At 40.5% G+C, this 22,337-nt stretch overlaps 3 protein-coding genes across 6 annotated transcripts; all 3 read right to left on the bottom strand.

Moving 5' to 3' along the window:
- Positions 1 to 221: 221 nt before the first annotated feature.
- On the bottom strand, positions 222 to 4,025 carry LOC130692303 (uncharacterized). The gene is made up of 4 exons (XM_057515381.2): positions 3,972 to 4,025; positions 2,739 to 2,916; positions 1,128 to 1,358; positions 222 to 526 (listed from the first exon to the last, which is right to left on the bottom strand). The coding sequence occupies exons 2-4, from the start codon at positions 2,892 to 2,894 to the stop codon at positions 446 to 448; spliced, it is 468 nt and encodes a 155-aa protein (XP_057371364.1). The 5' UTR covers positions 2,895 to 2,916; positions 3,972 to 4,025; the 3' UTR covers positions 222 to 445.
- Positions 4,026 to 9,286: 5,261 nt separating this feature from the next.
- LOC130692297 (sodium-independent sulfate anion transporter-like) lies at positions 9,287 to 13,499 on the bottom strand. 2 transcript variants are annotated; one of them, XM_057515373.2, is made up of 12 exons: positions 13,340 to 13,499; positions 12,084 to 12,490; positions 11,790 to 11,985; positions 11,456 to 11,676; positions 11,188 to 11,359; positions 10,896 to 11,117; positions 10,641 to 10,802; positions 10,422 to 10,562; positions 10,195 to 10,340; positions 9,948 to 10,118; positions 9,706 to 9,865; positions 9,287 to 9,583 (listed from the first exon to the last, which is right to left on the bottom strand). In XM_057515373.2, the coding sequence occupies exons 1-12, from the start codon at positions 13,452 to 13,454 to the stop codon at positions 9,576 to 9,578; spliced, it is 2,121 nt and encodes a 706-aa protein (XP_057371356.1). In that variant the 5' UTR covers positions 13,455 to 13,499; the 3' UTR covers positions 9,287 to 9,575. The 2 variants fall into 2 exon arrangements, with proteins under 2 accessions (XP_057371356.1, XP_059350386.1); XM_059494403.1 differs by lacking the exon at positions 13,340 to 13,499 and having other exon boundaries at positions 12,084 to 13,066.
- Positions 13,500 to 14,613: 1,114 nt separating this feature from the next.
- LOC130692298 (sodium-independent sulfate anion transporter-like) lies at positions 14,614 to 21,169 on the bottom strand. 3 transcript variants are annotated; one of them, XM_057515374.2, is made up of 12 exons: positions 21,009 to 21,169; positions 20,550 to 20,850; positions 20,212 to 20,407; positions 19,658 to 19,878; positions 19,370 to 19,547; positions 17,698 to 17,880; positions 17,340 to 17,501; positions 17,069 to 17,209; positions 16,719 to 16,906; positions 16,440 to 16,505; positions 15,965 to 16,147; positions 14,614 to 15,017 (listed from the first exon to the last, which is right to left on the bottom strand). In XM_057515374.2, the coding sequence occupies exons 1-12, from the start codon at positions 21,095 to 21,097 to the stop codon at positions 14,865 to 14,867; spliced, it is 2,061 nt and encodes a 686-aa protein (XP_057371357.1). In that variant the 5' UTR covers positions 21,098 to 21,169; the 3' UTR covers positions 14,614 to 14,864. The 3 variants fall into 3 exon arrangements, with proteins under 3 accessions (XP_057371357.1, XP_059353526.1, XP_059353527.1); XM_059497543.1 differs by lacking the exon at positions 16,440 to 16,505; XM_059497544.1 differs by lacking the exons at positions 14,614 to 15,017; positions 15,965 to 16,147; positions 16,440 to 16,505 and adding an exon at positions 16,547 to 16,660.
- Between the last annotated feature and the right edge of the window lie 1,168 nt (positions 21,170 to 22,337).

Raw genomic sequence — 22,337 nt, 5'->3', positions numbered from 1 at the left:
ACTCATTCACCCGTATTTAAAAAAACGTACAAAACAAAACAGCATAGCTTTTGGCGCTGCATTTATTTCCAACTATTCACTGGGATACGCGCTTGATTCTGTAGCTTATACCTCCTTTGCAAGATCGTACAATTAAGCATTCTGTCTTTAACGAGAAATAATATGGTAAAACAAGAAATAACAGAATAAATGTATGCTATTTTTAACTGTATTTTTGTCGGAATACAATTGTTATGCTGGTACATCCGTTTTCAAAAAATCACGAAAATAGTTCTAAAAGGACGTTATGAAGGTGCCAACAGGTAAACAGTTCGCAATACCGGCCTTGGGGGGAACAGGACTTGTAACGTTTATTTGTCGAAGGTATGTCTTTGTTAATCATATGTTTTTGTTCGCATTTTGCGTTTTTTTCAGATAGAAGCAGGAATTATTATTTGCAGAAATATTAGCGGAAGCAGGAAACAGCGTTGAAGTAGCATCGCCAGAAGACTCGCTGTGACGATTGCCCACGCCGTTCAAATGCCATCTGCGTACCAAAAATGCAAGGTTACTGAGTTTACATCATTAGCTATGTCATAAATGTGCTATTTTTCTTTAACAAACAAAAGGCATTGTTGAATTCTGCTGTTTAGGGACACAAAATAAATTACATCACAACAATTTATATTTTTTTTCTACATAGTAAAGCAATTCCAGCTTTCCATTAGTTTCTAGGCAATTGTGCTGGTTAGCGGAAGGCAAACACGAGCTTCAATTGGATTTTACCACTTCCTACCAAAGGAGTATATATATATATACATATATGGAATCTGCTTTGTATACGCCAACCACTTGTACGGAGAATACCAATAGCCGTTATTGACGTTGGCTGAAAAACAGCGCACAACTTTTTACTTCGTAAATAGAGGCACAAAGTTTAAAGGGATTCTGAAAAAAAAAAAAACTACGGAGGACAACTTCAACCGAAACATTTTCTAGCGTTTCCCAAGAGAGCAACCAATCGGACCCAATCTTAACTTGAGAATATCTTCTTATCGCTAAGTTCTATTTAATGCGTATAGCAACCAGTCCCATACTCTGATCGGACACTGTATAAAAAAAAAGAAAAATTCGGCACAACAACTTACGCGAGGCAGCGCAAAAGCCTTCTGTTGGGTAAACGGGTCGTCATTTGTGCTTTCAGCTGAGTGTTTCGATAATTGGTCGGCTTCTCGGTGTTGAGTTATCTCATTAAAATCCTTTGATTGACTCGATTGATGCACACTCAGCGGATATTGCTGTTGATGTCGTGACTTGTAGTTGTTTGCACGCTGAGCAACCATCACGAGTTTGTTAAGCAAAGCAACTGACCGTTTAACCTGTCGTAAAAACAAATAAAATTGTGATATTTTGTGTTAAAACGAGCTGGCAAGTCAATGTAGAAAATGTGTCAAAAAAAAGAAGTGGTGGAGTAAAGCATGGGAACTAAAATCAGATCTTTCTCTTCCCATCTGAAATGTATAGGAAAGCAAAGGTAGAAAATTCTAACTTGTAAAGCTTTTGGGTTTTTCTTAATAACATGCTGTGTTGAGACAACGCCGTACCGAATAAACTCTCTACAACATTCTCCTAGTTCATATTGTACAAAGAGCAAAAGAAAAAAGATTCACTAGTTCTCAATGAGCCTTATACAGTTTCCTGCCTTTTATCTACTTTCTAATTCAAGTAACATCAAGCTATTGTTGTTACTTCTTTTGTTTTTATTGGTTAGAAGAACGGTTTGTTGTTGTACACAGCTTTGTTGCTTGTCCCCTAATTCAAGAATCAGTCGTTATACTATATCTCTGGCATTTCAGTTACAAGAGTCTTCGTTTTCTTTTATAGGCCTGAATATTGAATAATGGCTTATGTGAGTGCAGGCTATGTTTCTTGAATATTACTATGTAAACGAGTTGCATGCATGCTATTTTCTTTAAAAGCACCTTGGTTCATTTGAATATTCAGATAGAGAGGTTTGGTTAAAAGAATACGCTCTACTACCTCATAGCATAGTAATTAAAGCCACTGTGTTGATAATTGTGTGTGTGGAATTAACTTCCATAAAAATATTTTATGGCACGCTATGGACCAGCTCTCTCTCTCTATTTACGTACGACAATCGTGCAAACACGGCATCAGTTTCTCTTCTTCTTTTCAAGTAGTTTTAATATCTCAGATCAATTGTCTTCGGGAAACCTACGTAGAATTAAGTCCAATGAAATGGCTGGTAAACTGGAAGGCGACAACAGATATTTGTAAACGTTTTTTAACGGATACTAAATTAATGTAAATTGTAGTTTTATATCAGCGTACTATATTGCACTAGCTAATCAACGGTAAATTTGTGTTAGCCTGTAATTCGGGTATTGGTCTTAATATACAGTATGAAGGGATTAATCCCACACAATCTGCAAGTGGAAATAATTAGTAATTAATAATACTAAAGGAGTTGCCCCAACCTTCCTCCTAATCCCCGCTTCTACCACTTTGCGAAATAAACAATTCGTATTCTCAATGACAGTCACATCCAATTGTAGTGATGAAAAGCAGCCCCATATTTTGAAATGTTTTGTGAATGGCAATCAATAAAGCAAAAAATCAAAAACAAAAAAACTGCCATGCCCGCGTTCTTCACCACAAGATGTTTGAATTTTTAAATGGTGTTTACATGGTAAATAATAGGTGGTTAATGCGCATCGATGATTAACTGAAATACTCACTGTCGGTAAAGGCTGACGCCAATCTTTCATCTCATCTGTTGATCGATCTTCAACTTGCCCTTCCAATGCAGCTCCGGTTGCGCTATTAGCTACGATGATAGTGAAGATGAGAATGCAGCAAGCCGAAGTTTTGAGTTCTTGGTTTCTCATCAACATGATTTTTACTATATCTCTGCTCCTGCATTTCATAAGAAACCATGAATTGAATTAGTCGCAAACATTTACATCTCAACATTTTGCATTGGGGAAATATTTTGCCGTTTTTTTTTGTTTTTTCCGTGTTTGTATGCGACTACTTACGGGCTTACATTCCCCATTTGCCGGTGCAACACAGGAAAATGATGTTATTGATTTAGGTCTTAGCCGATTCAAATAAAATTTAGAAAATTACGTAAATTTAGGTTGAGGCCGAAGAAAACGATGTGGCATAGACAGGCTAAAATGATCAAATCTCATCAGGTATTTCTCCGAATCCCCACGAACATTCTTTTTTTTTTAGTGAATGGAATCTGGTGGCCTCAAAGCGTGTGCCCATACAACATTGTTTTATTCCGTATTTCTACACAAGGTCATGTAACCTTATATTGCCAATGACTCTAAAGCTAAAAACGGTTATTCGAGACACTGCGACGAATTAGAACGATGAAACAACCTAAGACGGAGTTTGTCGTTTTTCATGCTAAAACACAATATATTCATTTGTGATCAAATAATTCAAATATTCTCGGAATGAATAAACAGACTGTTGGGTTCATGCTACCCCAAGATGTGTTGGTGGTAAGAGCGAATCGATTTCGTTCATAAAAATCTTGTTACGTGTACCTCTAAAAAGTCACCAAGTCAAAAGGTGCAATTAGCAGTTGTTTCTATGTTTCCTTAACTAACAACCTCTAGGATTGCGCAAGCTGTTTCCTCTGGTAGCTATACCAAAACAGTGTTTACCTTCCAGCGCCAATTAGTTGAAAGTTGAATACATTTAAAGTCAATGACATAATTTAAACACTTACACAGTATTCAACCGTTCACAAATGGAAATGCTTTACAATTTTAACATTTCTATAGTTGAAAAAAAAAACGTGAAAATCAAAACTTTTCCAACACCATTAAACACTATATCTTTCTTTATGGTACCTGTTCGTTCCAGGTACGTTTCTGTGAGTGAACTGACACCCAGGAACGTTTTCAGTAACGCCGCTTCACAAAATCTAAGTATCCTTGAATGGACTCACTTACCAGTATAATACAACCTGTCGGTGATACCTCTGCAACTGGGCAATTTCCGTGGGACGGGAGTTGATCCTCCGGCAGAGCCGGCTTCTTTTTTTTTTCTTTTTGAATTACCATTTGCCTCTCTTCACACCACATCGGCAGTTGCGCAGTGCAAGCTTCCGCGTAGAGAGTTTAATTTGAAAAAAAAGTCGAGATCAATGAAAGAAAATTGGCCAGGCCTATCAAGACATGATACTAGTGGCTCTGTATCCTCCATGCCACTTTATACACTTGATGTGTTTATAAATAGAAGTGACCATCAATGGAAATGAAAGGAGACAGCACATTCGTTAGTGTGTATTGATTCATTTACCACAGTAGTTTACTGGATAGCTTTGAGACAATCAAGGGGATGTTCGTTATGTCCTATTTTTGTCTCATTTGTTACCATGTGTCTTGAGAAACTCCCCCGCAAAGGCTTAAACCCACGTTCCATTCCAGCTAAATCTATGATTTTCCATAAATAAAAATTAATAATTTATGTCATACATGTAGTACATTTGGTGTTGAAGGGAAACATCACAATGCCCTAAATTTCTAAAATTTTACTTCCTTCTTCAGTGCCCTTTACAGTGGGATGCTCCAATCCAATGACAGCTGATGAGGGGCTTAATTCTTATAAGCTAGCACAGCCGATGGAACCCACTCAAACTGTATTTATTTTTAAACCAAAAGTATCACGACTAACTGAATTATCAAAAGTGCCTTCCTATCTTTCTACATCTAAAGGTTGAATCTATTTCTTTACTTTTCTGAGCTTTTTCCCCTTTTGTTTTCTTCTTTTCTTTTTGCATGTTATTTGATACCTTTTCTTTACTCCACCTTATTTTCCTTTTTACTGTCCTAATCCCAATTTTCCAGACATGACGTCTAGCTCATTAGAAACCCAATTGTACCTTATAACCAGTAATTAACTTTTAGCTATGTAAGTGCTAACAGTTAATTCCGTGCATCAAAACTTTCTTTTCTGGAGATACAATGTTCATCCCGAAAATATGCTTTTTGCGTTTTTTCGTTTGCGTTTTTGTACAATAATAAAAAGGACGGCAATGGTAAGAAAAATAGCAAAACATTGACCTAAAGAAGCAAAACTTTTTTTGAAATGTCACTTATCCGAAACAATAGTCAGTTAACAGGTTGGGTAAGATATTTTGGTTTCTAGCGATCTAATGAAGAGGACGTGGTTGTATTTCATGTTTTCACTACTTAGTCATGCGAATATCTGTGACGAAAATTAGGAACGACAGCACGTCACAAAAGCTTGTTCTTTTACTTTCGTACGTTATGTGCACAATTCAATCCATTCACTTTCACTCTGGAGCATGGCACAGGATAAATAACAAGAAATACTTGTTGTCAAGAAGGAGGTAAAGTAACGAGAATGTGTGAATGTCAACATTTGAATGCCGTCATAAACTATTTGTGTTTCACATGAGAAACTCAAGTGAAATAAAAGCCCTATTTTCTTCGAAAGATAAAAGAAGGTGCTTCATTTCAGCCAATACTGCGTGCACATGATCTGTAAAAGTAACCAAAGCACCGATTCTACCTCTGAATTAAATTCTGATTGATGTAGGCTATCAATCAGTAGCTTCGTACATTCCACGGAAGCTGAATACGTAAGTCACGGCAGCGATAGCCCAAAATGGGCAACTATTTGATTTTATTATTTTAGCTGGATGTACAATTGGATTCCTTCGACAACTCTACTGCAGAGAAAAACAACTTTGTTATTAAACTATGCAGTTTAGACCTTGGTATCGAATAAGGCAAGCGTTACAACATCAGCGTCATCTTAGCGTTGTCGGCATTGCTTTAGGCTACGTGACGAAATATTGTTATGAAGTAGAAATAGCTTTATCAAACTTTAAATGGGGTCATATCATATCATGGTGTACGCAAAAGCTTCCAAGTTGGATTCGACAGATCCGCTCATCCATTTCAATGAAAGGCGCACTATCGGTGAATTATCAATTGATCGAGGAACCCCAACATTGTGCGAGTAGGACGTTATTAGCGTTCGTTCGGTAACAAACTTACTAGTTCCGGAATCCAGAACGCACAAGATGACGGCTACGATCATAGCATCTTAACACTTACTTCTCAAGAATTATCCACCGACATTAATTTCAATGATCTAACCATAAGCAACATTCATTTGTGGTCAGGTGCTGCAGAGCCAGGGCTGATTCAGAAGAACTGGAAGTGATATTCACCCAAACAAAGTGGGCCAGCTCTTGAAGCTTGTTCAATGGTCTAGAACAAGGTCCAGCATAAAACCATAAGTCCCCAATGTTACTGATTCATTTCGTCGTATTCATTTTACTGGTTTGAACGATTACAATTTGCACAAATATGGTCATAACCGGCACGAGGGCAAGTCTAGCTTTGACATCTTAACGCGTTGCCCAAGGTTACGTAGCTGAGCTGATGAACGCTTGTGGTCCCCACCCCGCAATGGCCACGTGAATTGGCAGGTGCAACCTGCTGCGAACGACACGAGCTTGCATTTTGGTAGTCGTAGAAATGACATGGGTAATGAATAATGCATAGAAATCATTGTTAGAATAACAGCGACTTTCTTAATGTCACCGTGATAGCCAATTCGTCTGTCGAATAGACCAGCATGCATAAACGACGCTAAGGCATTTCATCAAGTTGAATGAACCAGCAAAACTATTTCTTTTTTGACGGCACGATACAGAAGGCACCGAATGCTTTAGATCTACGTCCTATTCTTAATTAATTTCATTGAAGTAAGTGATATAAAAGTTGCTCTCGCATATAATTCTTTCCCTTTGTTTCGTTTTAGAGCTTATAAAAATTGTGAACAATGCGTTTACAGCTACTTTCAAAAGAAATTACAGGACAATAAGGAAGAAAGTTCTGCCTCTTACGCGTGAATGGCCAGTTAATTTCCTTACGTTCGTGGAAGAACCATATCGCGAAGAACCCCGGAAATGTTTCGTGTTTTAAACCGAAAGTTTGTTTACGAAAAGCAAAGGGAGAGTGCGAAGTGGATAGGGTTTAGAAGACACGACAATCCGCACGAAACCCGATGCAAAAATAGCATTCACGATTTTTTAAAACTGCCGTGCTCAAACTGAGAGAGAGTCGGCGATCAATGCCGTTCCAAATATGCCACTATCCAAAAAGGTGAACAGGATAGCCTTACCCTTAAACACGCATTCATAATAATCGTAAAGCATTTAGGACCACCTCGGGGTTGGCCGGGGCAGGGACTCACGGAACCCAATACAAAATGAAGGGAAACAAAAAACGCTCATCCAAAAACCTTAAATAGAGCGTACCGAAGGCAGTAATTTATAGCACCTATAAGAAACAAAAATAGCAAATAAAAACAATGTAACCATAAAAACACGTAAAGCGTTCCCTGCACCAAAAGGCCACCAGCGGCGGCTCCATGGGCGTTGGCTTGTGGAAAAGCCGCAAGCGTTACGGTCATTCCGGCCACATAATCGCAATAGGCAGATTTATTATTTTAAATAACTAACCAAAAAAAAAGCGACAAATAACAGATGAAACTGGCTAAGCTCGTGCGCAAATGGCGGAATAAATTTGTATGTGCTCGACAATTTTCTTACCAGATAATTTGATATTTCTGTGGCTCGTTCTTGACGACCTCGGATTCTTCCGGAGAAGTAACCCCATCGCAGCAATGACTTTCAATGGTAGATTCCCTATTGGAAGGTTGCTTCTCCCAAACCATAACCTTGGAAGAGCTCTAAGACTGGAATGAGCAGACCACAATCGCTACAGTCCGTTTTTAGAATCAATTTCCAAGAATTATTGCGGGGAACCGTCGAGCTTCAGTTTGTTTTTATTTTTTGAGTTGGTGCAATTTCGGTAATCCAAGGCCCCAAAACCAGTCTCAAGTTCATTTAAGGGATTTGCGAATCTTGTCGCGTTATGCATTTGCATGACATTTGTATTAAGAATGGCTTTATTGGCATCTTTTTCCGTAAACGATCTTCTACTCCGAATTGTCAGAACTGAAGGCTAAAGGCTAATTTCAGGGCGTGGTCGCCTGACGCCATTCCCGCAGAATATTCTGACGTACTCACTAGATGTCTAGGATGAGATTTAATGCGCTTTTTTTCCTTCCTCATATGGCTAGGCTTCGTATGGAAAGCTGCCACAAGATTTTGGATGGCATACATAACGTTTGGCCTACAATGTTTCTACTTTTGTGTTACACTTTCGTGAAAACAACTTTCTAGAAGCTCGTGCCCCGCTTCCTTGTCATCGCAGTTCATATCAAGCGTCATTCCCCAAAGGTGAAATGTAGGGTGAAGGCAATTTAGCGAAATTCCGGTCAAGCAATACTGTGGCGCAAAATTGACCTCAAGCTTTTTTAGGTTATTGGAGAATTCTCGAATCAAAACGCTAAACCAGTTTTACAAAGTTCACAAAGCGCATCGAAATTCCTTTTTTTTTTACTTCTTGATGACCTGCAAACTTGGAAGGGAAAAGCCCTTCGAGCCTTCGCTCCCGTGAAGGCCCGTTGCGTTCAATTAACGCCAGTCATTTACATCAGTTTGCAGTTCAACGACACGGATACTTGATGGCCAAACAAATAAATGAACATTCAAATGCGCTTCCTGTTTGCTCGCTATTTCAGGTGCTATTGTTTCACCGTAAAAACCGGATACGCCGCTCTAGTAATACTTTCGTTTTTTTTTTCAATGGCATTCATTCACGCGCCCGACAGTGCATGGTATTACTCTATAAGACATTTTCACAACCAAATGGGCGTGAAGAGGTCGAAAATAAAAACTGAGGATGAAGAAAGGAAACCACGTCTGACGTCTGTTTTCTGTTGAAATTCAAGAATCACGCCACCGTCACGTCCCAAGGTCGTTTCCGAAAGGCATTTCTTGCCTGATTGTCCTATAGGCTATGCTGGGTACACCTAATGCAATAGGGCTTTGCCCGCACGCCAGCCACTGCGTGTATAACTGGTTTGGGCGGCCTTCAAACTCTTTTCCTCCTAAAATTCAAGCGTTTCATTTTTTTCTTCTGAACTTAAGAAAAATTGTGAAGTCATGTTGTATACAAACAACACGAAAATGGCCAGGGACTGTCGTTAAATTTTTTTCAGGGATCTACACGTGTAATGCGAAATAGACCGTAACTGAATTTGAAAACATTTCTGTCCTCGAGCTCTTATTCCGTTAGTTTTTCACATCCGCCTTGCAATGAAAAAGATCCATTAACTGATAACTTGATTAAGATAAAATGTCCAACGAAAGTAGAGAAAAATCTCCGTGTATTGAATGGCATAAACGCTCAGTAAATAAAGAACCAACTCCGAACGGTCACATGACACAAAACAAGTGATGAGTTTTAGCACATTGACCAATATTTACATTTTAAAAAAACATTCAGACCGAGTGCTTACTCGCTCCAACATTCATAATTAGCAAACGAGAGATAAACATTAATTAATAGCACGGGAAAATAAAAACTTTGATTTGATTTGATTCATTTCATCCCATTTGACCACTACTGCAGTTCCGCGTCCGCTTTTCACGCTCCGCATTTTCTCTAGGGAACTAGAACAAGGCGGAAAAGGAAAACAAAAACAAACAAGCAAATAACCATCAAGTGAAAACTCGCACATCCACACATGGTCATCACACTAAATGAACATGCAAGGTCCCTTTTTATATCTTACCGAAGGAAATTGTAGTATCCGTAGATGGAAGAACTGGACGAGACATCGGTACACCTTTCGGTAGAATTGAACTCAAAACTCGCTTGAGATGATCGCTGACATTGGCGAAACAATATTTCTCCTCCTTTTTATCCCATGCTGCCAAAATGGATTGCAGCATCTGGTTTGAGAACATGAATAAAATAGAGTTCTCCAACAAAGTTGACACAAGCCATCGCCATTTTAAGCAAAAATAGTTTTACCTTGAGTGTGGTGTGATCAATCTGATTGACCCTTCCCATATCCAGAACAACGACTCGGTTTTTCGTTTCGACGTCGATGGACACTTTGGTCAACGCGTTGCGAAATCGCTCCACCGACGGGAAATAGAGGTTGCGGTCCGCTTGCAAAACGACACGTTCCTCGTCAGCTTCCTGTTGCGTTAATTGTCATTAGCACAAACACTCCCCTTATTTTTTTGCCAAGACGTGAAATGATTATGCGTTTTACCTTGTAGCGCGTTAAAGTAGACTTCGACCGGCTGCCTTCATATGCCAACATTAACAAATGCATCTGAGCGCCAATGAGAATGCCGTATTCCATGTTAATTAACAAACAGCAAAGGAAAGTGGTGATGAATGGAAACAGTTCAATTCCTTCATCAAGCAACGGGGGTAGCAAAAAAGCAAATTAAAAATTTCGCCGGCTTTAGTTGTAAACGAACGAGAGAGCCTTACGTCGTCCTCGCCATAAAGAGGGAATTTCGTGGTATTCTATCATGGGATAGACGGCAGTGATGATCACGGCTCCAAGGATAGATTTGGGAATGAAGTAAAACGTGGGCATCAAGAAAGCCAAAGCAAACAGAACCACACAACCTGGAACCAGAAGTAAATGTCACAAATGTTGTAACCACGGCATGCCACTTGGAGCAATAAAAAACTAGATATTTTTACCATTGATTAAACTTGCAAATTGCGTTTTTCCACCAGATGCGGATAGCACGGAACTCCGAGAAAAGGAAGCTGTCAGTGGGATGCAGCCGAAAAAAGAGCAGAAAATCGAACCGGCTCCCACAGCGATCATTTCCTGCGTCGAATCGGTTTTCGCCCCATTGCCTGTGCAAAAACACGAACAAGTTCATTCCTCGTAAGAATTCCCGTGGCATCCAAAACAAATAAAAAGAAATAAAAAAAAAAACGTTTTCTTACTGAATGCTTTGGCGATGGCGACTTGTTCGAGAATTGCAATAACGGGAACCAATATCATCCCTGGTCCCATGTCTTTAAGGATTTCGGGAAATGTCACGAGATCGTAAGAAGTTTGATTGTCCGAATCAGAGTCCGTCCAGTTGGATGGTACAAATTCCTCATCTGGACGTTCAAAGCTGAAAGGTGGAATTTGGAAATTCGGAATGCCGCACTTGACTTCACCTATCGTTTTGGGAAATAGAATATTTTTCGTAACAGCCATTCTTCCGTTCAAATGGTTGACATTACTCACCTAGCAACTGGAATGGTCGGTTACCATAGATTTCGAACACGTACGCTATCACACAGCCGAGAATGACCGCTAAGGCGTTACGACACGTTGACACAAACCACAAAGCCTTTTCTACACAAGGGTTATGAAGACAGCAGCCAGCGTTGAACCACTTCTTGACGAGTGTGAGATTCTACGCAACAACACCAGTTTTAGCGCTTCATTTTGCATGCGAAATAGACGGTCCATTTTTCTCTAATCGACAAAGTTTGGAAAATATTTCTCCTACCTTGAGCAGCATTAGGAAAGCAATGAAGACGAATCCTAGCACAGCGTCCCACACACGAATACTTCTCCAATACTTAAAAATTCCTGGAAGGACTTTCGTGAAAGTCGAGCCGCGAAACGACAAACCAAGAATGGTCTTAAATTGAGAAAGAATAACGGTGACGGCGGCCGCTGAACAAAAGCCCGATATAACCGGTGCCGATATAAAATCCATTATGAATCCTGTTTTATCCAAGCAATTAGCATCATAATATCGATAGGGGGGGGGGGGGTATCATTAGTTCACCAGCCGTTGACAGGTGAACAACCCAATAACTGGACGAACGACATTGTACCTAGGTTAAGCAGTCCAGCTAACAGCTCTATGCATCCGGAGACGAACGAGAGAATAATTGCATAAGGGGCACCTCCAAGCTGAACATACTGGTGGGTCATGAGAGCCATGACCGCTGTAGGGCCCATAGTAATTTGACTGACGGAGCCCAGCAGCGCATAGATGAAGGGTCCAGCAAACGCAGTGTATAACCCGAACTGTTTTATTTAAAGCATGAAGTGAACTCTTTACTGATACTTGAACAAGGAACTTACACTTGAAAAATGTTCAAAAAACAAAACAAAACAAGACATACCTCAACAGGCACTCCAGCGACTGCTCCATAAGCGATGCCTTGCGGAATAGCTGTAAGAGCAACAGTGAAGCCGGCCATGCAGTCATGGAAGAGCGATTGTATCGTGTACTTGGGTAGCCACTCGATGATGGGCAAACGACGTTTAAGTAATTTGGTAGTGCACGATTTACGGATGCGTCTTTTAGCTCGGGTCACCATCTGCTGGCCAAAGGAGGCGTCCTTGTCTATGTGGTCCTCGGCTGATCCGCCACCTTCCGACCACGACACACTCCTCTCGGATGACGCGGAGCTGACGGATCCCGGGTCCATCTGGAACGAGGTCTCTCTATTTTTCTTGTCGTCGAATGAGAACGACAGTTGGAGGGACGAATCGCCAATTTTATTATTCATGTTGAGGCGGTAGGCTCCTGAAGAAATTAATCCGAATAGAGAATACTTCGTTTTTTGGAGAGAAATTTTATCGAATATTTTTTTTTTCAAATCAAAGCAATATCGCGCACAGTAAAAAAACACTTGATCTAGATTTATGAACATAAGGTGTTAAAGAAACATGTCTGGCACGAGTTTGTTTGGAAAACCGAAGAGCGTTCTAGTTACGAGACTAGAAAACGGTACTTCCCGCAGTGAACGACGTACACAACTGGCGCCATTCAGCAACTTTCAGGTACCTTAAGAACGGTGGAGTAATTGTTGAACGCAAGGCAGAAATACGGAAGCGGAAATGTCAAGGGTGTGTGGACAGTGGACCGCAACAGAATTACGTGTAAGCCTATGAAATGTAATAATTTCACTCAGTGCCCACAAACCAAGGCCAATCAATTGAAATCGGTTTCAAGTTGAAAAAGAAATCGGTGCACGGTGTTGGCGACTCTCTCGAGTAATGCGATCGAAACGTTAAAATCCCGTGCAAAAAACCAGTTACGATGAAGCTTTTTGCTTACGGCAACTTGCAGAGAGAAACAAACAAACGACATGAGAACTCGTTTGACCACTCGCAAACCTGTTTAGATCGTCAGCGGTCATCTGAATTTCAACCCTGGCGAAATAAAACGCCATCTACTGGAACGATGAATGAATCTAAATGCCTTAGGTGATGACATTTTGAGGCAAAATGCACGCAGTCATCATCATGCCAATGCATCAGAAAGGGGTGGAGAGGGTTGCGGTGGGTGGGTGGGTCACGAAACGACCTTAGAATCAGATTCTTTTGTGCCCGTCGGGCTGAAATTTAGGTTGCAACAAACGAATCATCTCACCTTGATCCGTCGTGCCAGTCGGAGCTGACGAGGCCATCAACACTTCAGCTTCTTCGCGTGAGCCGCATTCTATTGCGGAGTCAAAACGTCCCATTGTTGTAAAAGTGGCTGGCATTTTTACAGCTCGCTATGAAACTTGAGTCTACCAATGAAAGCTTTACTAAATCAAATAGAAAACCTATTCGATGCCTAAAAATTAAGCGTAAATGCGAAAGCAGCTTGTCAGCCTATGCGCCATTAGTTCAGGAGGCTCAACATTAACCGACTGAGGACGATTTGGACACTCGCCTTTTAGATATAGAGCAATCGCTTGCCCTCGTCCGTACTTTCGTAGTCATCATTATCGGGGTTTTTACCATCTAGAGATTTGCGTATCTTCACGTTCAAAACAAAAACCGATCCTAACTGGATGTAATCTGGAACAAGTCGGATTTTCCTTTGCGACACTTCACACCTCCACTCGTATCGTCATGACAATCTCCAATTTATAGACTTTTTATTGGCCATTCGATTGAGCTTCGTTATCGAAAGTGTAACGCACAGCCTGAACCTTGAATATTTACGATAAAACAACAGACAAATGTCTACCGATCAAAGATTATACACCTTTAATGGCTCCAAGTTTGCTATCTTGAACAAAACAAAAATCAGGCAAACAGACTGTTCCAAAATAAGATTGATGATTGAAAGCAAACGGCGGTTTCTCCGTCGAGCAACATCATGACCTTCATAGCCAATGCAAACCCCCTGTTGCAGTCATGTTTTATTGAATATATTTCGGAAACCTTGCAGAATCTCGTTTTCTAAAATCATTCGTCTTCTTTATCATTGTTTTTGAATTTGTAACAAAAAATATTGCTAGAGATCCATATTGTAAGAGTCCTTGAAAATGTTCACATGGATTACGTAAGTCTGTTTTGTATCGCAGATATAACAGTGCGTCATATCTGGGAGAGAAACCACTTATTTTGGTGTCTATTTGTCGTCTCATATCTATTAACAAAGTATACTAAAGAAAGCGTGTAACTCAATTTACCCAGCCGAGGGAAAAAAAAATTCTTTGGCGTTTCAACACCAGCAGCCATTCGGACTATTCAATTTCGGCTTCTTGGTAAATTTTGGTAATACATTTGTTTCCCACCCAAAAGCTCGTGTTTGTACCATTGACAACAAGGCTATGGGATAACTAACGACAGCCTTGGGGTTTGTTTAAATGAGCTTGCTAACTAATGTAGAGGAAACTCGAAAAACAAAAACAACGAGGTGAAACAGGATACCGTCAATTTTCACTGTATTATACATTTCAACTTTCAATTTGATATAAAGAACACAGAAACCATCGTCTTTTCGTATAAAATACGTAACATACTCTATCGCAGGAACTTGCACTTCAGAGGGGGAGAAAACAACGCACCGTCAGCACACGAGATTTGAGCGCTTGAAATCGACTTTTTTTTATCGGAAGCAACTCTGTAAGTAGCACAGTTAGTGCACACAATTATAAAATAGATTCAATTTTAAAACACTAGACGGTTATATTGTGACGGGTTATTTGTATGAACGCCGATACGGGAATCTCCATAGCCGTCGTCAGATGCTGTTGAAGAACCTCGTTGGCTTTGTCAAAAATAAGTGTGTGTTCTCGCTTCTGTAAGTCAGCGTGCATACACTTGAGTACCTGCAATACAAAAGAAAGAACGATTTTTTAGAAAACCCATTGTTTTGTTTTTTCGAAACAAGCACAAAAAAAAACCAACGGATTATGCAACAAAAACAAACAAGACTACTTTTATTGATCAGGTCACAAGCAAAGTGTTTGGATTATTCATTCACCGGAAACTGGTTTGACGCCTTTTTTAATACTATACTAACTACTTTTTTTTATCAGTTAAACAATTGTAGCTAATATAGACATTCTAGAAGACAGTTAGAAAGCTAAGCGCAACAACTAACATGCACATAACAAGCAATAAGCCATCGAGCAATTTGTAAGGCCACAGCTTCTATCAAAGGCCAGCATTGAAAGAAATGAGTTCGCTAGAGAACCCAAGCGAAATAACAATGTCGCACATAATTAAAGGCTCTGAAAGGAAAAGTTGATAAGGACTGGAATATCCCAGGCGATATCTTTATGGAACACGTTTTATGTGATTGTGTATACGGAACTGGTCTGCAAGTGTAACCACAATTTCGGCCGTAAAAAATGTCGGCGACAAAAAACAGTGAATTACTTTTAGATCACATAAATCTTTCGTGCTTGGGCACCTAATAATCTTCGGTGGGATTGCGAAAAAGGTTATTCTTTTTCAGATAACGAAAGCCCGTTTACCCTCGTACTTTTTCAAGTCTAGTGACGTCTTTCGATAAGCAACCTCTATAACCGGTTGCTCGCACTCGCTGAACAAATGTGGAAAAAACATTGTATGATGCATCCTCGTTGATGCGAGACTCGCACAAGAGATGAAAACTACGATGTATACGTACAAGTTGAGCGTCCGATCGTTTTCACCTTGACGGGATGTACGCGAACGCATTCTTTCTCTTTTGGTCAAAGGGTGTGGCAGAACAGGCGTGAAGGATACGTTCGTCACTGCGTATGAGCGATGAAGCTAGGCAACAACTTACTTTGAGCGACGTATAATCCACTTCGAGGACGCGTTCCATGTCGGCGATGACGGTGAGTTTCTCTCCGCCTTCCTCGTCGATCGCCTGGTTGATGCGCTGTCGGTAAGTCTCGATGCCGGGGAAATGCAGACTGCGGTCACAAATCACTCGTATCCGTTTGGCTTCAATGGTCGAGGTGTTGACCTACATACAAGAGCGGAGAAAAGATATTATTCAAACCGATTTGTGAAAGCGAAAGAAAAACTGCGACCGTTTGGAGCAAAAAGAACAACAAAAATGTTCTTGCCCGGGTGTTATTCAAATAAAAATATCACGTTCAACGACCAAGTCAGGGTTAATAACTACTGAATGGGGACGGGTAGAATTTGACTTGATATATATATATACATATATATATTTGGGTTTTCGTGTTTTTTTTTTCATGGAACATACGTACGTAGATGGGCGCGTAGAATGGTAAAAAAAAATGGCGTACCAATTCACGGACTGATTTTCGTTGTTGGACCGGGATCGGCCTCGAAGTCGTTTGACCAAGCACCAACTGGTACGAAAATGGATAACTAGCACGTCAGGAGGATTGCCACCTTGATACTACCCCTATATAGCACTCTAGTTTATGTTGCGTTGCAACAACTGGATCACTCTCCACCCCGCCTTGTGCGTTTTCACTTGACAAAACACGAGGCTGGCCTTTCTCTAAATTAATGGGAGTCTTTTTTTCTTTTAAAGATGAAAGATCTCAGGATGAACTCACCATAGTCGAATCAGCTGACGTCGTTTTGATGACATTTATGGCCTGAATGTCACCGACAGAGATTTTTGGCTTATTCCCCATGTGCAAGAGGAGCAACAGGTGAAAGCCAGCTCCCAGTATAATGCCAAACTCCATGTTTACCAACAAGCAACTGAAAAACGTCAGCACCAGCGGAAGCAGCTCGATTCCTAGAATGGAAATTTAAAAAACACGACATCAGCATTGTATCACCGTTTAAAAACTAAATTGGATATCGTTAATATCAAAAGCAGTTGACGAGCCCGTAGGTGACCCACAATCACCGAGCACAGAGAAACACGAATAAATTCATTTCATTATGAAAACTGTACTTCTCGATTTCCACATTGGCTTGATTTCTTCGTATTCTACCAAAAACATGACGGATGAGATGACAACGGCAGCTAGCACGGCTTTGGGTAGATAATAGAATGCAGGCATGAGGAGACCTAAGGCCAATAGGATTACACCGCCTTTGAAAATGAAACAAACACAAGTAAACTGCCATAAGTAATGGGCAATAGAAGATCGATCCGGTTGTTCAAAATGAACTGATGAAAACTAATGACTGATGATGTAATGAAAAAAAAAGAAAGAACCTACTTGAAAATACGTTGACCATAGGAGTCCTTACACCGCTCGAGGACTGAACTGCTGAGCGACCAAAACTGGCCGAAATGGGCATAGCTCCAACGAAGGAACCGGCGATATTGCCGATACCAAGAGCGATGATCTCCTGAGTGGCATCGGTGCTTTTGCCGTGAGCTTGGGTCATCGACATTCACGCAATTGGTAGGTTCAACCGGACCAGTCAATGAGAGGGAAACCCGAAAAGAAAAGAATGAAAATGTCAGATCGTCCACGCTAATACCAGACATTGTTTTTTTTTTTAACACACTTGGCTAATAATAAGTGAATAACGAAAAAAAGAGGATCATTTTGACATAATGATGGAACCTACAATAAGTTTTGGCGATAGCCACTTGCTCGAGGATGGAGACTAACGGGAACAAGCTAATGCCCATAGCTCCAATTTCGGCGCAAATGTCTGTAAAATTAAGGATCTGCGTTTCGTCGTCATCCACTTGACGCTCGATCTGAAATGGTGGCAACCGGAATGATGGCAATCCTGGCTCGATGTCACCTATTACATCCGACAAAAGTAATTGTGTGTAAGTTATAGCATTCAACATGCAAATAGATTTTGGGGATTGACAGGCATGCATGTCGCCAGCACAAGGTGAAAAAGTAATGTTCGACTACGTATGGAACATAAAAGTCGTGGTCTTTCGTCTTTTTTTTTTTGTGCGCGTTTCCGTATTTAAAGTAAAAAACAACCGCAGACAAAAGAAATTCTTGTTTTTGTGTGTGTATGTACCTTTATCAGATATACGCCTATGCTGCGCGACGTGTTTAACCTTCCCTCACGCAATGCGATAGTTAATCTTACCTTCAAGAATGTGGACAATCACAAATCAATGCTAACTTTTTGTTCACAAAATAAAAGGGGATGGGGGATAATAGACAATCCCCTTGTCGGTCAGAGACTTTCAATTAACTATTTATTCCTGTGAACGCATTAGAACTGCGCCCTCCAGGCACCTCAAATGTGTGACGTAGGAAGACAAAAAAAAAATGCCTGTCACGAGGAATCGAATGTTGTGAAAAAAAAAATTCGTACTTATTGCGTTCGAAGAAAAAATTACGTCTGTGTATGAATCAGTGAGAGTTTGATAGGGAACGGTTGACGATGTATGGCAGTTTTATTACGTCAGTGCCATTTCGATTGGCAAATTTCGCTAATTCTCGTTAGATCAGAGATTTTTTTTTGCTTAGACGAAAAAAAAGGTGCAGACAGGCGGTTGCGAAATCGATCGGTTTGGTTGAATCGGGTTGTCGTGTTTAAACATTTGGAAGAAAAAAACGGATAACAAAAGGAAAAAAACGTGATGGCGAATTTCAAACCATCGCTCGCTCTGTTTTTTTCGTGAGTTGGTCGTCACGATCCGACCCCAAAAAAAAAATCTTTGCTTTTGCACAGACTTACCTGCTGTCGATCTCGAAAATGAGCGTTTAGAAATCGTTAGGACCGGATTAGCCAAGGCCGGATCAACGTTGCCCGAAGGTTAACCGTGACTGTAGCTACATAACAAAGGATGAAGGAGAGGAACGCCCATCAGCCAAAAAAAGACAAGGGTGGGGAGGTGGAACAGAATGTCCCGTCAGGCCGCCAGCTAGTCGACTAACGCAGCGTGCACAATAAACAGGACCGCGAAATTCTACCAGTTCTATCAACTACGTATACAGCCACGCTTAGATGTTTCGCAGCTAAAAAACGAGTTTTAATTGAAAAAAAATAAAAGGTGAAGCTTGGGAAGATTGGCAGAAGTAAACAAGCAAGTGACAAAATAAAAAAAATAAAATAAAGAGCAGAGAAATGTAAAGAAAAAGAAACTACGAGAAGCTGGTAAAGTAAAGGGGAACCCTGCGTTTAACCGATTAAGAAAAAGGACTAGCAAAAAAGAAACAAATGCAAAACTGAACAACACAAACCAGAGCAGTGCAGCTCTCTCCAACAAAAAGTAGAATGAAAGAAGAAAAACGCCGTATTTCTCGGTACGTTTGTTATCTACCTGACAAGGTCAATTGATTCAATCCGTTTATTTCCAGCAGGTACGCTGCCAGACAACTGAATATAAGCACGGAAGCGTTACGGCTCGATGAGACGAACCACAATGCCCGAGAAATCCATCGGTTTTGAAAACAAGCCTTTTCCTTGAAGACTTCAAGATTCACCATACAATTGAGCTTCTTGAAATTCGTTAAAAAAAAGGGTGGGTGGAAAATAGAAATAGAAAATAGAAAGGGAAAATTAGACGTCGTTCACCAACAACAAAATTTGGAGAATTAATTTGACTTACTCGCATAATGAGCAGTAAGAATATGGTTAAGAATCCTAATCCAGCGTCATAATAGTTGATGTCGGACAAATTTTCAAAGACCCCGCGCCACACTCCGAGGAAATTAGAGCCTTGAAATTTCAATCCCAACAGCCCTTTCATTTGTGTGGCGATGGCAGTCAGGGCAGCTGCTGAGCAGAATCCTGAAATAACAGGTGCCGATATAAGATCGACTATGAAACCTGTAGAATATAAACAGAGTTGATCAGATGAAGTAGCAGTCGTATAGTAGGCTACATGGGTGACAAGAAATTTTGCTTTTCATTTCGGTAGAAATGGGGCAAACAGGACGAAAAAAAAAACGAAACCGAAAGTTGAAATAGGGAGATTTGTGCGGAATAGAGCTGTCGGGTGAAAGGGTTTTTTTTTTGGACGAATAATGGTAAAGCAATGCGAACCAAAAATGAAGAAAAAGGGCAAAAAAGGCAAACAACAACAAAGAGCGTTTTAATTAGGACACACACACGGTGTAACACATAAACACCTAACAAGAGGGAATAGTTTGAATGTCTTACCTAAATTCAATAAACCAATAATCAGCTGGATGATACCAGTGAGAAAGGCTAGGATCACGGCGTAGGCGACACCGCCTTCGCTGACGTATGAGTTGATCATCAAAGCGAGGACACTATTTGGGCCGACAGAGATTTCTCTGACGGTACCGAAGAATATGTACATCAACGGCCCCATAAAGGCGGAGTAAAGACCGATCTAAGGTTGTTTCGATATATCCAATTTGGTTTATAGTGAAACTCTTTAACTCTTGATAGTCGCGGCCACAAACAAATTGCCAATAAAAAGACACGCACACTAACCAGCAATGGCCAAATAAAAATAATCAGCGAACACTCACCTGTGCCGGAAGTCCAGCCACGGCCGCGTAGCCGATCGTTTGCGGGATGGCCGTCAAGGAAACGGCCATGCCAGCGTTGGCATCGGAAAGAAGCTTAGACAAATCGTATTTGGTGATCCACGATAAGAACGGTAGCCGTCGGTACAGTAAATCGCGGGTGCACGTTTTTCGCCATCGTTTGCACACACGGCGACGCTTTTTGTGAATTTCGTCTACGAAATGGCTATCCGATATCCAGGTGCTCATCGTGCTTCGGCTGACAATCGATAACTCAGAACCGGCTCCGTACATCTTTGCTTCCCTATCGTGCATGAAGAAAATCCTTATTGAGAAATGACAAAACTAAAACTAGGGCTACAGTGTGCTGATGGATTTGTGTGTGTGTTTGGGTGTGTAAGTGTGGTTCTGTTGGAAGGAACTTTGTGTGGTGGAACTGAGATGGATTTCGATTCAACGTACATCCTGCTGTGTGTTGGCGGCTCGGTCCGAACAGGTGAAGGATCCTCCTGGTTGAAAGGTCCTCCTGGCCTTATGCACCACTGTGACATGTTGAGAAAACTGATCGCACGAGCTATAATTCAACGTCTTTTATAAGTTCCCAGCCCTGGTGGAGGAGTAGCTGCTATACGGCGAGTTTTTTTTTTGTTGTTGTCTTGAGAGGACAAACTGACTTGCTCCTTTCTTCATGATATGCACGGGCCACTCCCTATGGCTTGCAACAGCCAACAAGAATCGTACACACACAGACCAACAGCTGCGGATCGAAAAGGGGGGAACCAAAGAACTGAAAAAAAAAAAAAAAAAAAATATTAACAAAAAAAAAAGGTCCATGTAGTATAGGTAGACTAATAGCAAGAATTGCTATAGTTCTAACAGGATGTGGAATTAAAGAGAGAGGGAAGGGTCTCTTTTGCAGCAAGAAAACCAGTCACAAGCCAACTTTGCTAGGCAAGTTGTATTGCCCTGAAATTTCACTGTTTTTTTTTTTTTTTTTTTTTTTATGTAAAACATGGGTATTCCCGATGTGAGCTCTTTTTCTTTTCTTTTTTGTACGATTATTTATTCTTTTTCCAGATATAGATCAGTCTCTTTCTCTCTCTTAACCACCCTCCCATTCTATCTCTCCGCCCAGACTCCCTCCGCCCTCTCTCTCTCGCTCTCTCATTCTTTTCGCTTGATGTGTGTATGTACAAGCAAAAAGCAAACTTCAACAGTGGTTCGATCGTCGGGAGTGAGCAACTCAACCAAGTATGCCCACAGTACAAGAGAGGCTATACTGGTTTTTCACGATCATGTCCTTGGTAATTTCAACGTTGACTTGACCAGATATGGCCATATATTCTTTTGTTGTTGAAATGCAATTCGAGAACTGACAAAAAAAAACACACACAAAAAAAAACAGAAGCAAATACGAACACAAATACAAATGAAATAGAAATAAGAAACAATCGCAGATAATCAAGTCAGAATATTGCCTAACCAGTTTTTGTTAATATGCAAATGAAATAGCTCTATAGAGTTTACACATAACATTTTGATGGAGTATGCGTGCCTCTATTGCATGTTTTCATTTCTGAAAAAGTGTGGGCGTCCGATGTGTCTTGTGTTTTTCTATATTTTTTTGTTTTCTTTCGTTTGAAAATGTTCATTTACTCAACAGCATCTCAGTAACCCTTCGTTGTTCACTTTCAATGCCACGGGATGGTGCTCAATCGCCTCAGTACTTTTTGCATTGTGTCGACCGTTGGTAGGAATTTCGCAGAAATTCCCTTCTTTCAACAGCTTGTG

Source organism: Daphnia carinata, chromosome 1 (genome assembly GCF_022539665.2).
Source record: "Daphnia carinata strain CSIRO-1 chromosome 1, CSIRO_AGI_Dcar_HiC_V3, whole genome shotgun sequence".
In the NCBI taxonomy this organism is placed as follows: domain Eukaryota; kingdom Metazoa; phylum Arthropoda; class Branchiopoda; order Diplostraca; family Daphniidae; genus Daphnia; species Daphnia carinata.
This window is presented reverse-complemented; position numbering and strand designations above follow the sequence as displayed.

What these genes read in the sequence shown, in the direction of transcription:
- LOC130692303 (XM_057515381.2), bottom strand. Translation starts at nt 2,894, where the DNA reads ATGTTGATGAGAAACCAAGAACTCAAAACTTCGGCTTGCTGCATTCTC. An exon ending in GGCGTCAGCCTTTACCGACA is followed by an intron (nt 1,359 to 2,738) that starts GTGAGTATTTCA and finishes TTTTTACGACAG; the next exon opens with GTTAAACGGTCAGTTGCTTT. An exon ending in AGGCTTTTGCGCTGCCTCGC is followed by an intron (nt 527 to 1,127) that starts GTAAGTTGTTGT and finishes TTTGGTACGCAG; the next exon opens with ATGGCATTTGAACGGCGTGG.
- LOC130692297 (XM_059494403.1), bottom strand. Translation starts at nt 12,617, where the DNA reads ATGTTCATAAATCTAGATCAAGTGTTTTTTTACTGTGCGCGATATTGC. An exon ending in CTTTCCTAATGCTGCTCAAG is followed by an intron (nt 11,360 to 11,455) that starts GTAGGAGAAATA and finishes GTTGTTGCGTAG; the next exon opens with AATCTCACACTCGTCAAGAA. An exon ending in CTCTTTATGGCGAGGACGAC is followed by an intron (nt 10,341 to 10,421) that starts GTAAGGCTCTCT and finishes TGCTTGATGAAG; the next exon opens with GAATTGAACTGTTTCCATTC.
- LOC130692298 (XM_057515374.2), bottom strand. Translation starts at nt 21,097, where the DNA reads ATGTCACAGTGGTGCATAAGGCCAGGAGGACCTTTCAACCAGGAGGAT. An exon ending in GAATCAATTGACCTTGTCAG is followed by an intron (nt 17,881 to 19,369) that starts GTAGATAACAAA and finishes CGGATGTAATAG; the next exon opens with GTGACATCGAGCCAGGATTG. An exon ending in GGCTATCGCCAAAACTTATT is followed by an intron (nt 17,502 to 17,697) that starts GTAGGTTCCATC and finishes CGATGACCCAAG; the next exon opens with CTCACGGCAAAAGCACCGAT.